The sequence below is a fragment of the Nomascus leucogenys genome, chromosome 24, assembly GCF_006542625.1.
Source record: "Nomascus leucogenys isolate Asia chromosome 24, Asia_NLE_v1, whole genome shotgun sequence".
NCBI classification, from domain to species: Eukaryota; Metazoa; Chordata; class Mammalia; order Primates; family Hylobatidae; genus Nomascus; species Nomascus leucogenys.
The window spans coordinates 9,376,860-9,392,804 of NC_044404.1; the positions used below are offsets into that span (position 1 = coordinate 9,376,860).

The following is a 15,945-nucleotide window of genomic DNA, read 5'->3' on the forward strand; positions in this document are numbered from 1 at the left end:
ATACAGAGTCATAATCCCTTATCTAAAATCCTTAGGATGAGAGGTTTACCAGAACTCAGAATTTTTATTTTAGCACTACAGCAAATATATCACAGCATGTTTAACACCCCAGCAGTGTTCAAGTAATAATCCATATTCCATTATATTAGTATTTTTAGAGTAAAACTTATACAAACTCACACAAAGTGAACTGAATTAAGAATATAAATAGTCTCCTATCGGTTCAGGTTAGGTTCAGCCATTAAATGCATTTTGGCACCAACCTTGGCATAAAATTTGTTAGATTTTCAGAACTTTCATATTTCAGAACTTAAGAGAGTATGGATCTATATTACTTATCAGTATTAATAAGTATTCTAGATTAAAAAGAATGAAATATAAGTTTATACCTAAATATACCAAAGTAATTCCATGCCAATTACCAAGAAATCCATTCTCTCCAAATGTTAAAGGCAACAAATTCTAGAGTACAGAACAGTCAGTCTGTTTCCCACTATCGCACATTATTAGTTCAATAAGCGGTAATCCCTCAGGAACAAAAAAAATCAGATCCCTGACAAGACACAACATTCAGAAATATAATGACCAGGTTAGAGAAAATAAAATGAAGCTGTACACTGAAATTTAAAAAGGATCTATGCAAATAAATGTGAAAAAAATTCCAAACTTTCAGTGCTGTTCAATATGCTAATAAAGTATGGAAAATTACATAAATCAACGTATAACTAGTTTTGGAAAATTAGCTCTGAGAAATAAACAATTCCATCTTAAGGTTCACTTTCAACTGCTCACTTAAAGTTCCTGCATTATTTAAGGGGAGGACAACAGCCATGAAAGTCTGCAATCATGGAATCACTATTCCTTAAATTTCCAGTGGACTTTCCTATATGCAGTATTTCCCAGGACCATTACACAATCAGAAAAACTCTGACATTTCCTTTCCACATTAACTTACATATTTACCTAAATAACTCAGGACACTAAGAGTCAGCATACAGTACACCATGTAGCCATGACTACTTACTAGTCCTACTCATTAAAACTGGGGGAAAACTATATAGGAAACCAGCTTATCACACAGCCTCCTCCCTCATAAACTTGAAACAAAGACAGAAACAAAGGCAAATTCTGCAAGGGTATGCACCCTGGGAATTCTAAGAACTGGGCTGTGCACAGCCAGTTTTTCTACACTCTGTTAAATTAGATGCATTTTTGGATCATTTGAGCAGCTGTGGAAACTACAGCCCTAACCCCAAACTTCAAGGGTATAAGGAAATGTTCAGGATAACACCAGCAAGCCAAGGCAGCAGGCTGCATTGGCTCCACTGCTGCAAATGTCTACAATGGCCTTTACACTTCAACTGTGAGAAGTTTGAGATTTGCCTCAAAGTTTACTTATAAATGGGCACTTAAGTATTTGTTCAATTCAAGTCATCCAACACTACTCAAGCACTTAAAACACACAAGGCAGAAGGTGGACATAGGGAACACAAGTGTAGAAGAAAATCAGTGGTGACTAGAAAGGTCACTAAGGGAAGTGATTCAGGATGCAGATCCTGTAAGTGTGCTGCTATCATCATGTCTCTGCGTTCCTTATTGCATCCATATTTTACAACAAACCCGATGGGATGTATTGCCCTGAAAGACTGTCAGCAACACACAATGAAAAATAAGAAAAGAACTTGTGTGAGTGCCTGGCTTACAAAGGTAAGTTACATATTACTTTTACTAAGCATTCAGCAAAACATGTATAACTAACATTCGTAAAAAATAATTTTGGTTAGTTGTTACAAACCTGAGAGCTGAACATGTAAAAGACAAACGCTACTTTAGTTAATATAATTTGTGCAACATGAAAACTATCAAGTGATTAAACAAGCACAATATCACTAAAATAACATCCAATTCCTTTGTATCTAGAGAGAAATCCAAGTTCAAGCATTTTACAATTTACCTGGGCAACAGGAAGACATGAGAAGGCAGCCAATAAATGCATATGTAAAATAAACATTTCAAAATATAAGATGCTTAAGAAATATTACCACTGACCAGCTTCTTTATCATTGGAACATGGCATACTTTCCAAAAAACAAACAAACTCAACCATCATAGTTTTCTTTCTTTTCCTTTTTTTTTTCTTTTTTTCTCGAGATGGAGTCTTGCTCTGTTGTCCAGGCTGAAGTGCAGTGGCGCAATCTCGGCTCACTGCAACCTCTGCCTCCTGGGTTAAAGCAATTCTCCTGCCTCAGCCTCCGGAGAAGCTGGGATTAAAGGTGTGTGCCACCACGCCCAGCTAATTTTTGTATTTTTAGTAGAAATGGGGTTTCACCACGTTGGCCAGGCTGGTCTCGAACTCCTGACCTCATGATCCGCCCGTCTCGGCCTCCAAAGTGCTGGGATTACAGGCGTGAGCCACCTACACCTGGCCAAGCATCACAGTTTTCTAAAGGAGAAAAGGTACTCTTCGATGAGCATTATATTACTATCCATACATCAAGCACTATCTAGAATCTAGCTTCTGATGCTGTCTAGAATCTAACATCTAATATTGAGAGGAAGAGAGGGAGAGAGACAGACAGATACACTAACACGAGCCCCAAGAGAGCTGTGGGCAGCTTCATAAAATCACAACAAAAAACATGTCCCCTTTTAACCCTAGGTTGACTACACAACAACATTCTAAGTTTTACATATGGTTTCTGAGAGTCCTCTAGAAAAATGTTCTCAATAAAATGATACCCATTTTGCCTTTACACTTAATGTAGTTCTTTTGCTAACTTCTTTGAGCCAAGTATCTTTTATTTATTTATTTATTTATTTATTTATTTAAATTTTTTTTTAAGATAAGGTCTCCCTCTGTCGCCCAGGCTGGAGTGCAGTGGTGCCGACGCAGCTCACTACAGCCTTGACTTCCCAGGCTCAAGCAATCCTCCTGCCTCAGCTTCCTGAGTACCTGGGACCACAGGTGCAGCCCACCACATCCAGTTAATTTTTATTTTATATTTTGTTGAGAGAAGAGGTCTCGCCATATTGCCTAGCTAGGCTGGTCTCAAATTCCTGGGCTCAAGCGCTCAAGCAGTCCTCCCACTGTGGCCTCCTAATGTTCTAGGATTACAGGCATGAGCCACTGTGCCTGGCCACGGATGTTTTATTTCCTTCTAAATCTTCACAGGTATAAACATGTCTTGGGTGTCCAGAGCATATATTACTTGATCAGTGGCTAACATCCTGTTTTTAAAATCCTTAATAAAATATGCAGTCACATGATCAATACAGGGCAAGTATGAATACATACACATAAAAATTCTTCCACGTGCTACATTAAAGTAGCATCTATGACAGACATAAAAATTGTTAAATTACTCTGACCCTATTGCTTCTCATTTAAAAAAAAAATAGTAATTCAAACTGTTACACAGATGTTACCAAGATGTTCTGAGAACTAGATGTGTCTGAGTTATACTAGTAGTCTTACTAAAGATAGTTCAGTGAGTGTTCCTGGAATTTTATCACCAAGAGTGAACAAAACAAATGAGTAACCAACAAACTTTCCAAAATTACCTAGTCTTTTTCAATACGGTATTATGGAAGGCTTGACAGAATGTGAATCAGGGAAATAATCTACCAATTCTTAATATTTAATTCAAAATACAGATCAACTAAAAGTATATCTTTATCCCACCTTCTTTGAACCCAAATTTTCTCGTTTTTCTTTTTCTGAATAAAAGTAAAGAGCAAACAAAAAGCCACTTTAGATGTCAAAGACATTAATTACAATTCCTCCCAAAGAAGTTTACTGAAGGACTCTGGAGTCATTTTTTTTTTAAGTATGTTACTAGTGTATGTCCAGAAGCATAAACTACACACACACACACACACACACACACACACACACACACAAATGAGAAAAGGAAAAGAGTTCTCAATGAATGGACACAAGTGACTCACTTACCTTGTCTCAGGGTTATATCCTAGTATGTAGAAAAATGAATCCACTCGGGCTTTAAACTCTCTAGCAGCAAATATGTCAGAAAAATGGGAGATGTTACACTTCCCTCTGGGAAAAAGAGAAAAAAATCATTAGTAATACCCTCAACTGCTTTTGCTAACCAAAACTGGAGGGGTAAGGGTGGAGGAAGCACTGAACTAAGTCCATGTGCGTGGACAATCGGCTACAAACACCACACTTCATTTTACCTATTCAGCTGTTTCATGACTGCTTCACTGTACACCTGTGTAATCTGACTGCTTTCATATCACCATTTTACTAGTAAAGTAAAATTAATTAAAACAACAAAGATGAACTGGAGGTAGGACTATGAGAAAGAATAGTAAACAAAGCAGAAATGGAGAAAAATTAAAAACACTGTGAAAATAAGAAAAACTCAGTCTAAAGCCTTTCTAAATCATAAAAAAAAAAATGAGCCTTTCTTCCTATTATATTAGGTAGGCAGAAAGTTTAACTGTTTAAGCTAAAATGTGTAATATTTGACATGTCTTTGGAATACAGCTTCTGGCCAATAAACATTTTTCTTCTCCTGTAATGTGCAACAAATAAAGTTACTTGGAAATTAAAACCTAGAGAAATTTTAACTTTTTTGCATAAACATGGGCCCCAATATACAAGGAGTTCTCAAATTTTGGGGTAACTTTAAATGGCTATAAGTTAGAAATCACTTTCCCATAGAAATACTAAAATAAAGTGGAGTAAAGTTTTCAGGTGGAGTAAAGTTTTCAGGTTAATCTACCACCTAAAGTTAAACCAACCTGTAGTTGAAAACTCTACGATACTTACTCCAGAACGGCTTAAGCAATGTTTCTATGCACCAAGTACCAATGTAAATGCCAGAAGCATTATATCACGTGGTGAGGCCTAACTTCCAAATACAAACACACACACGCACACACACACACTCACTCCAGGATTCCCAAAGAGGCAGGGGAGGCTTAAGAACTCTAACTCCCTCCCGGTCACTTTAATGTCAAGTGGAAGCCAAAGGCTACAGTGAGGTTAGATGGAATAGGAGGACCAAAAGTTCCCATTTCATATCAAAAGTCGTGCAGCATACTTCCAGGACATGGCCTCCCATTGCTTGAGCAGGCTATCTGTTCTGATAAGAACTCGTTGAGTATGCACGGTAACAACATACACACCAGCTAATGGCCACAGTGTTAGGAAGAGAAGCTGGCTGAGGGGTTATCAGCATGGGTTCATTCATTCACTTCCTACCAAGAAATTAAAAAGCAAGGTTCTTCTTTACCTTAAGGGCTTAAGTACCTGTAACCAAAGCAGGGTCAGCCAGGCACAATGGCTTCATACCTGTAATCCCAGCACTTTGGGAGGCTATGGCAGGAGGATTATTTGAGGCCAGGAATTCAAGACAAACTTGGGCAACATTAGTTGAGACCCCATCTCACCACACCTGGTTAGGTTAATTTTAAAAATTTTTGTAGATGGGAGCCTCACTAGGTTGCCCAGGCTGGTCTCAAACTCCTGGCTTCAAGTGATCCTCCTGCCCTGGCCTCCCAAAGCACTGGGATTATAGGTGTGAACAACTGCAGCTAGCCCCCATCTCCATTTTTTAAATTAAAAACAATGCTGTTGATATAAAGTCCCTTTGGGAACTATAGATTAGAAAGTACCTATAGTTCTACAGAACAGAAGCTACAGAATAGAAAGTATTCCAGGGTTACTGAGCACTTGAAACAACATTGATACAACTGAGAACTGAATTTAAAATGTTATTTGATCTTACGTAAATCTAAATAGCTACATATGGCTACTAGCTACCATAGTGAACAACATAGATTTATAAGACATTTCCATCACAGCAGAAAGTTCTATTAGAAGGGCTACAGTATTCATACCTACTATTTGTAGATAGTAAGATCCAATTCAAGGAAAAATACAGACTAAGCATCAACTTCCCAGGCCCAGAACTGCCTCTTCTAGTATTTAACTAGAACTAAAATAAGCTTCTGGGAAAGAAAAGGCAGGTATGATCTTTCTTACAAATGAACAACTAGCTCACTTTGAAACTAACTACTCATCTATACAAGGTGATTTAATCCCTGAAAGCCAGAAGAAATAGGTTCCTTTGGCAGTAAAATAGAGATAACACCTACTGCACTTATAAAGACAAAGCCTACAAAACTCTACTACACAGTGCTATGTAAAGTAAGTTATTCCTATTATTGTCCATTACTAAAGGAAATTGATTCTTTTATTATTTTTCGTTATTTCACTCTTAAACTGGAGTAATTAATGTATCAATTAAAGGTAAAGAAAACCCATAACTCTAAACACAACCACTAGAAATCAGGTATGTTAAGGGCAGGGTTTATCAATCTCGGCACTGATGATAGTTTGTACTAAATAATTATTTATTGTCAGAGGCTGTCCTGTACATTGTAGGATATTTAAGAGCATCCTTGGCCTCTACCTAGTAGCACCCACACACATTTCTTCCTCACAATAAAAAATGTCTCAAGAGTTGCCAAATGTCTCCTGTGAGGGGCGAAACTACTAGCTTACAGAAAGCCAAAAGCAATAGGAACAGAAGCATCTCATCTGATAAATGATAATGAAGCTGTCGTAAATAGGATTTTTCTCTATCATCAAGCCCTTTCTCTATTTGATTCTGTTTGTATATATGAAAGGTACTGATATTTAAACATTTTTATTTTTATCCTTTTCTTATGCTTCTAATTGCACTGTACCTCTAATACAATGTGGAAAGAGTGAACATCCTTGGCTAGTTCCTGATTTCAGTGGAAATGTCTCTCACATGTTCCTATTAAATATGACACTAGCTTTATAGACAATCAAACCATAATCATAGTATTGGAAATAATTGACTGATTTCCTCCTTTAGATTTAATAGTTTGATATATGCTATCAATAGAGTGAAAACCTGAACCAACCTTGCATTCCTGGAATAAATCCCAGCTGGTCATAATGTATTTTTTAAACAAGGTATTAAATTTTTAAAAAACAAAAAGAATTTGGTTAATTACATCTAAGTTTTCTTCCTCACAAATTTGTTTTTATCTTTATTATTTCCTTCTTTGTACATTTTTATTGTTGCTGTTATTCATGAAAGGTTTATTCATAATAGCCTAGAAACAACCCAAATGTGCAGCAACAGGTAAATAAACAAACTGTATAAATGTACAATAAAATACTACACAAATACAAAGACCTAGTGATACATAAAATACCATGGACAAATCTCAAAAATTAAATGTTGAGTATAAGAAGCCAGACACAAAAACAGTATACACTGCATGATTCCACTTACATGAGCTTTAGAAGAGGAAAAAATAATTTATAGTGAGAGAAACCTGAACAGTTGGTGATTCTGGGTGGGAGGTTTTGAGAGGGGAGGATCTTGAGGGAACTTCCTGAGATGAGGGGAATATGCCAGGTCTTGTTTAGGGTCAAACACATTTCTGAAAATGTACACTTAAAATCTACGTTGTACTGTATATTAAAAAACTACTGGAGGAAAGTAAAACAATGAGAATCATTACCATATAGCTGTAGCTGTTTAAAGCTGGCAATCTTGCCAGTTAGTCAGCCCTCAAACACTGAGTATTGAGCAGAGCTGAAGAAAGGGTTTCCATAACCAGGTAAGGCCACCAGGATTGGCTCTGACTGGGTGGCACCCATTTGAAGTATTTTACAAATCACCTCGTGAAGAACAGTGTTTACCTTTAAAAATGTGTGTATATGTGTGCATAAGTATGGGTATGATTTTAAGTATTCAGTGTTTTTTTTATCAAGAGCGCTCTTGTCACCATGATCTCTGTCAAAAGTAGGACATTATTTGACATTGTTTACAGAATAGATGAGGAGGGGCCGTTAAGAGAAAATTGCCATCACATCCACCTTGCTGAAATAATCAGTTCCAGACTCTGTATCTAAAGCAATGCTTCACTGTTAACAGAAATATGACTAAAGACAGGGAAGCCCCATGTGTTAGCGTCCTTTCATTCAACAGTAAAAAAGGCGTCCTGGAAATGACTCATTTCAGTAATCCTTCCAAGTGGGGCGGGCCCCAGGGAGTTTTACACCTGGGGCATCATCTGAAGGGTCTTCTGGCTACCAAGAGGAGGTGGCTATATGAAAAGGATGAAGAAGAGACAAGAGAGCCCCTCTTATGAAAGGAGACAATACAAATGAAAACTGTGGCCTAGAAATTCACTCCCTTAAAACTACCAATAACTGGGAAGGTCTTCCTGTATCCCCAGGCATGCGCAAACCCGAAAGACTCAGGACGACGTGCACGAGCACACACAGAACGTTTACAGTAGCAAACCTGTTGAAAGCTATTATTATTATTATTAAGATGGAGTCTTAATAATAAAAAATAAATTATTAATAAAAATTCTTTTTTTTTTTTTTTTTTTGAGACAGAGTCTCACTCTGACACCTAGACTGGAGTGCAGTGGCGCGATCTCGACTCACTGCAATCTCCACCTCCTGGGTTCAAGCGATTCTCCCACTTCAGCCTCCCAAGTAGCTGTGATTACAGATGCGTGCCACCACACCCGGCTTTTTGTATTTTTAGTAGAGACGAGGTTTCACTGTGTTAGCCAGGATGGTCTCGATCTCCTGACCTTGTGATCCACCTGCCTCAGCCTCCCAAAGTGCTAGGATTACAGGTGCAAGCCACCATGCCCGGCTTTTTTTTTTTTTAGGATAGGGTCTCCCTCTGTCACTTGGGCTGAAGTGCAATGGTTTGATCTCAGCTCACTGAAGACTCAACTTCCCAGGCTCAGGTGATTCTTCCAGCTCAACCTTCCCGGTAGCTGGGACTACAGGTGCGCACCACCACACCCAACAATTTTTTGCAGAGCTAGGGTTTCACCATATTGCCCAGGCTGGTCTCAAACTCCTGAGCTCAAGTGATCTGCCCAGCTTGGCCTCTCAAAATGTTGGGATTACAGGTGTGGGCCACCATGCCTGGACAAAAATAAATAAATAAAAATAAAAATAAATAAATAAATACAGAATTTTAGTTTGTATTTCCCGTTTTGCCCAGGAGTTGCTTAACAGGAAGTTTTAAATTTCCAGGTGAAAGGGTCTTCTGTTCTTTGTTTTTCTTAGTAAACTACAGTTTTATTGTATTTTAATCGGAATGATTTTTTTTCTGTGATCTAATATATGACCAATTTTTGAGAAGGTGGCAAGATACACAAATCAATGTGTATTCTTTATTATTACAGGATAGAGTTCAAAATATGTCTGTAGGCCAGGTGCGGTGGCTTACACCTGTAATCCCAGCACTTTGGGAGGCCGAGGTGGGCAGATCACAAGAGGTCAGGAGTTCAAGACCAGCCTGGCCAACATAGTGAAACCTTGTCTCTACTAAAAATACAAAGATTAGCTGTGCATGGTGGCGGGCATCTGTAATGCCAGCTACTTCGGAGGCTGAGGCAGGAGAATCGTTTGAACCTGGGAAACAGAGGTTGCAGTGAGCCAAGATGGCGCCCCACTACAAGGATGGGCGACACAGCAAGACTTCGTCTCAAAAAAAAAAAAAAAATTAAGATTATTAGCTTAGGGAGAAAAAGTCCAAAACTGTACAAAATCTGTAACAAGGAAGATTTTTAAACACTCCTGAAAGACAAAAAAGTGGATGTGAACAATGGTAAAACATCCATGTTCTGAGATAGGGAAACTCAAACTGGCATTTCTCCACAGATTAATTAATAAATCCAATATAATCCCAGTACAAATACCAACAAGCTTTTTTTTTTTTTTTTTGGAAATAAAACTATTAAGGTTCACATGGAAAAAAAATAACTGAAAAAGAGGGGAACACACATTAAAACATACTATAAAGCCTCTGTAATTAGGAGTGTAATGCTGGCACATAAATAGACAATAGAACAACAAAACAAAAAAGCAAGTACAAAACACATACGGAAAGCAAGACATGACAATGGTGACATCTCAAACCATTACAGTCAACATAGGTATTTTAATAAGTAGTGCTAGAACAACTGGGTAGAATTATTCTTTAAATATGGTGTAGGGAAAGGCTTTCTAACTATGACTCAAAATCCAGAGGCAATAAAAGACTGATAAATTTGATTAGATAAAAATACATTTTACACAATAAAAAATACAATAAATAAAATTAAATGAAACCTGACAAAAGTGGGAGAAAAATATTTGCAACAATTGCCATGTACCACAGTCATATAAAGCACTTTTTAAAAGTAAAACAAAAAGAAAACCCAATAGAAAATACATAAACAGACAATTTACAAAAGAGACAAAAATATCCTTCAAACATATGAAAAAATGTTCAAACTCATTGTTAGTGAAATAAAATAAAAACACGGAGATAACACTTCTCACCTATCAGACTTGTAAAATTTTAAAAAGACAAAACATTCTATTAGGAAAACAGGCTGCTTCATACTTATCAGAAGGAACACAAATTGGTACATGCCGGCTGAAGGGAAATTTGGTCATATGTAACAAACTGCATAGGCATAAACCTTTCAACCCAGCAATCCCACTATTATAAATGCACCCTGAAGCTCCCAATGATAAGAAAATATATATGCACAAAGATATTCATTGCAGCATCATTTATAATTGCAAAATCCTAGGAACAACCTAAATGCTCATACACAAGAGAGCAGTTACATCAACTATAGCATATCAACATAAGGAAGTAAAAGAGAATGAGCAAGTCCTCTATGAACTGATAGGAGCAATTCCCACAATATACTGTCATCAAGTGAAGACAGCAAAGTACAAAAGAGTATCTACAGTATTCTACCCTTCAAATAAGACAGGGTTTTAAGAAAAGAGCCATGTATCTGCTAATTTGTGAAAAGAAAATGCTGGAAGGATGATCCAGAAAGTAAAATGATCAGTTACCTAGAGCAGGAAGGTGGGAGTGAGAGGTAAAGAAGTAGAGGATGGGAACATGGCGGCAGGGTTGAAGAGTATCTTCTTATAACCCTGACTCTTAGAACCACAGCAATAGTCCACATGCTCTCACACACCCATAAAGTAAACAGTCCAGGTCAACAAGGAGAAACCAAAAATAGGATGTAAACAGCAACAAATGAACCTAATGTATTACAAATAAACAAATGCACATAAGGAGGTAAGAAAGAACAGAATTGACCTAAGTGAGAGGAAAAACAGTATCTTGCACTGTAAGACCGAAGACAAAAAGAGTCAATAAATGGGTTTCTCACCAAGACATGGGTCACAAATTCTGAAACTAAGTTGTATGTATTTGAGAATTAAACAAAAACAAGTAAGTATATTTTAAACAATAAGAACTGAGTTTCTTCTGTGTTGGAGAAAGTAGTTATAAATAAGAGAAAGTAAAGAATAAAATCTTCAGGCCAGGCCCAGTGGCTCACGCCTGTAATCCCAGCACTTTGGGAGGCTGAGGCGGGTGGATCAGGAAGTCAGGAGCTCAAGACCAACCTGGCCAAGACAGTGAAACCCCATCCCTACTAAAAATACAAAAATATTGGCCAGGTGTGGTGGTGGGTGCCTGTAATATCAGCCACTCAGGAGGCTGAAGCAGAGAATTGCATGAACCCAGGAGGCAGAGGTTACAGTGAGCTGAGATCGCACCACTGCACTCCAGCCTGGGCAACAGAGCAAGACTCTGTCACAAAAAAAATAAAATAAAATCTTCTAGTGTTGGACTGGAATTGAAATTAATATAACCTTACAAGTCTGGGGTTAGGGGAAGTTAATAGGCACAGGTTAGTATACATACACATCCTAGCTCTGGTAATATGTAACAAACCGCATAGGCATAAACCTTTCAACCCAGCAATCCCACTATTATAAATGCACCCTGAAGCTCCCAATGATAAGAAAATATATATGCACAAAGATATTCATTGCAGCATCATTTATAATTGCAAAATCCTAGGAACAACCTAAATGCTCATACACAAGAGAGCAGTTACATCAACTAACTAACTGGATCAACTAACTAACCAACTGCTAACTGGATCTAGAACAATGACACCCGGTAGTAATACACATACCTAATACCCAGATCTTGGTTTCTAAACACTGCTCTCCACGTAAAGGGAACCTGGGCTCCTCACAGAATGGTTAATTCCAGTGCTGGAGGTTAGAAAATAAAAAACGAGTCTGAGAACATCTTGTGGAGCTAGAAACAAGAAAGTGCTCAAAAAAATACAGAAGTTTGCTGGTAAAGTGCAGTGGCCAATCTGAAGTAGCTCTTAATGGCCAAAGCTGGGCAATAAAACAAAAAAAAAAATCCATAAGCTCATGCTGATGTAAATACTCAAATAGATTTATGGGATAAAAGGGAGATTTCTTTACTACAGTGGAATTCCAATTAATAAATGTAGAAGAAAAGAAGAAAAATGAAAAACCACGAAAGGCAAGCTTCACAGAAGTAACTTTTACAGGTGAAATCCATTGATAGGTGCTTAAAATCACTGGGTGAAAATTTAAGGAGATAAATGATTTGCATAGTCTCAAAGTATCTCCCAAGTTAATTAAGTACAGGGGAAAAGCTGCTTTACAGTGAAGAAACCTGCCAGAAGCCACATTCATCAAATGGACAAGGTCAGTATCACCAGTAATTAGACATTATCAACCTCATGAAGCCCATGATAAGAAGATGCACTCGGAAACATGTAATTTCTGTGGTTCTTGCCCAAAATGCCTAACTTCAGAAAAGCCAAATTGAGGGACATTTGACAAAACAATTGATCAGTAATATTTACAATACCAAGGAAGGTCATGAACGGCAAGGAAAGACTGGAGAACCATTACACACTGCAGGAGACTAAGAAGAAATAATTAAATGCAATGTGGGATCCCATGTAAGATCCTGGAACAACAACGAGGACATTGTTGAAATTCAAAGGTACTCTTTAGTCTAATGCTATTGTATCAATGTTAATCCCTGGTTCTGATAACTACTACAGTTGTAGAAGTTCACACTGTGGGAGGTTAGGGGAGGGATATATTGAACCTGAGTACTTGTAACTTTGCTGTGTGTCTAAAAATAGTTCCAAATAAAAGAAAGTTTTTCAAATACTATGAAGTACTCAAGGGCAGACGGAATATCTTACTGGGTAGGTTCCCATCACCAAATACAGAGCCCTTCATCTACTAGTAGATTAATAAAGTGTTAAATGATGAATGAATAAATAAAGGAATTGACAGGTTATGATGTCTAATGAAGTACTAAGCATGTATAGACAAAACAATAAAAATGCTGTAGGTCAAAGTTATTTCACATATAAAAACAACTGTAGATTAAAGCCAGAGAAGGATTCTTAAACTGCAAAACTAAGAGCTCTGAGACACCATGAAACTCCTTATGGAACCTGCAGGAGCTAAAGGGTGTTTTGTTGTTGTTGTTGTTGTTTTTGAGATGGAGTCTAGCTCTGTCACCCAGGCTGGAGCGCAGTGGCACGATCTCGGCTCACTGCAACCTCCACCTCCCAGGTTAAAGCGATTCTCCTGCCTCAGCCTCCCTAGTACCTGGGACTACAGGCATCAGCCACCACACTCCGCTAATTTTTTGTATTTTTAGTAGAGATGGGGTTTTGCCATGTTGGCCAGGCTGGTCTTGAACTCCTGACCTCAGGTGATCTGCCCACCTTGGCCTCCCGAAGTGCTGGGATTACAGGCGTGAGCCACCGTGCCCGGCCGCTAAAGGATTTTTAAATGTTTTAAGGAATGGTTGGGAAACTGTCCACAGATGTAACTAATCTGTTTCAAGCCCTAAATATATACATGATCCTAGTAGCTGGTAACAAAGTAAGGAGATAAATTAATTTATAATGAAAAGAAACAGAATAGAAGCCTCAAACAGCTAATTTAGGTCTCCTTGGCCCTGGTCTTCCAGAAAATTCATCCTAAAGCATCTTCCTATAATAGGAACCCCTGGGTAAAATGATAGCCTATAACCTGACCTGCAGTAGGATATTTTTTTCCCCAAGTGACTCCTCCAAATAGGGAGTAGGTAATCAGAAAGCTGGAAAACAGCCCTCAAGCCGACAAGACATTTATGATCTCCTGTACTGCCCTCCACAATCAATACCGGAGAATGCCCTGATGCGAGTACACAATAAACCCGAGAATGTTCCCCAGGTCACATGTCCTCAGTCCAATCACAAAGCAATCACTCCAGATCCTTGGATCATTAATAAAACATTATCCTTAGGGGAGAAAAAGTAGCATAGAAAACAAATTACAAGTTACAAGTTTATCTGCTCGTTCTTGGAGTGTGTTGAGATAGCTCCCTACGCTGAACTCTTCTCCATATACCTGAAGGAATCTAAATATCTAATCCCTCCTCCTCCAAGAGGCCACAGAGAAATAGTAAAATAAGTGTATGCTGAGTGATTACACCATCATTAACTCAGTACAAAATTATACTTAATTTCACGTTTTCTTTTCTTCCCCTTATACTTTAAAGAACTCAGCAGAAATTCAATGAGCTATGGAGTGTACTACACATGTTACTGGGGCCTGAGATGCTCTTTGAGGGACTTTCACACTCGTTACCATATTGGATGTGGAACCAGATGTGTGTGTTTGGTTCAGGATTCTGTCATTAGTCATGTGACCCTGAACAAGTTTGTCAAAAGGTTAGCTCAAATGTTAAAAAACTTGACACCGGCCACAAGGCTACAGCAGAGCCAGGATTCAAACACAAGTCTTCTAACTTCAGTCTATTATACCACAATGCTGACCAAAAATTCTTACTCAGGAATAAACAGAACTCAAAAAATACTCTATTCAAAATGCTAACTTTATGGTGGTTATGGATAAAGTGTGATGAAATAAGATCAGCAGCTGTAGAAACTTATCTTGAAAGGTAGAGATAAGGGATGGCTAAGGTCAAGAATTCAAAACTAACAGCAATTCAGTAATGCTGGACTTCAACACACATTTCTACAACTGTGAAGGGCTCAGATTTTCTTATAGGAAGAAACTCTGGTAGGAAAAAGCTATAATCTCACAATTTACAAAGAAACTATAGGGCATTTTGTTTTCCTTTTGATTCACCATGGCTAAAGGATAAAGCTCTCTCTCCTCCTTTATAACCCAACTCTAGCACCAGCTTGAAAGAAAACCTTATACATCAGTTTCCTCCTCAGTGAATGGAATGGCAAGAGCCCCCTCAGAGTTACTGTGACCGGATGAAACCACACAACCGAGCCCTTTGATCTTCAAGAAGAATGGTGCTAAGCACTAACATGATCAGTCTTTTTCTTTTTTCTTTTTTGTTCCCCATGGTTTTTTTCATTACATTTATTTGATCCCTTTTCATGTGCCTATAGACTATTTTATTTGTGTCTCTCTCAAAATTGAATTTATTTTTAGTAGTACTGGTTTATAACTATGGAGAAAGAAAAAACTCTGTGAATAAACTATGAGAAGAAAATTGGAAAAAAAAGTTAAAGCTTAACTTTAACCATCCCCCACCAAATACATCCCAAACATTTTTTAAGCTAATCTACCTTGGTGAAGAGAAAGAGAATAAACAGAGACTGCTGGGGGCACTGCCATCCCATTCTGTTTTATGGGAGTAATGGGACAGGCAAAGCTTCTGTCACAGTGAGCGCTGCTGCCAAGAGTGAGGCCGGATCACTAAGTGACAGCAACGCGACCCTGCACCATTAGGGAAGCGCGTCCACACACAGGTGTGACCCTGCACCACTAGGCCAGCAGGTTCACACATACACAAAACTGCACCACTAAGCCAGCACGTCCACACACACGTGACACCACACCACTAGGCCAGCATGTCCACACTCGCGACACCACACCAGTAGGCCAGCGCATCCACACACATGCGTGCGACACTGCACCACTAGGCCAGTGCGTCCAAACACACGTGACACCACACCAGTAGCCCAGTGCATCCACACACGTGTGCGACACTGCACCAC

At 38.4% G+C, this 15,945-nt stretch overlaps 1 protein-coding gene across 3 annotated transcripts in view; it reads right to left on the minus strand.

Moving 5' to 3' along the window:
• The window catches only part of RERE (arginine-glutamic acid dipeptide repeats), a 462,172-nt gene that overhangs the window by 181,228 nt on the left and 264,999 nt on the right, over positions 1-15,945 (minus strand). For all 3 annotated transcript variants that reach the window (XM_030805464.1, XM_003274304.3, XM_030805463.1), the window contains one exon: positions 3,953-4,057. In XM_030805464.1, coding sequence (XP_030661324.1) covers positions 3,953-4,057 — 105 coding nt within the window. The remainder of the gene's footprint in view (positions 1-3,952; positions 4,058-15,945) is intronic.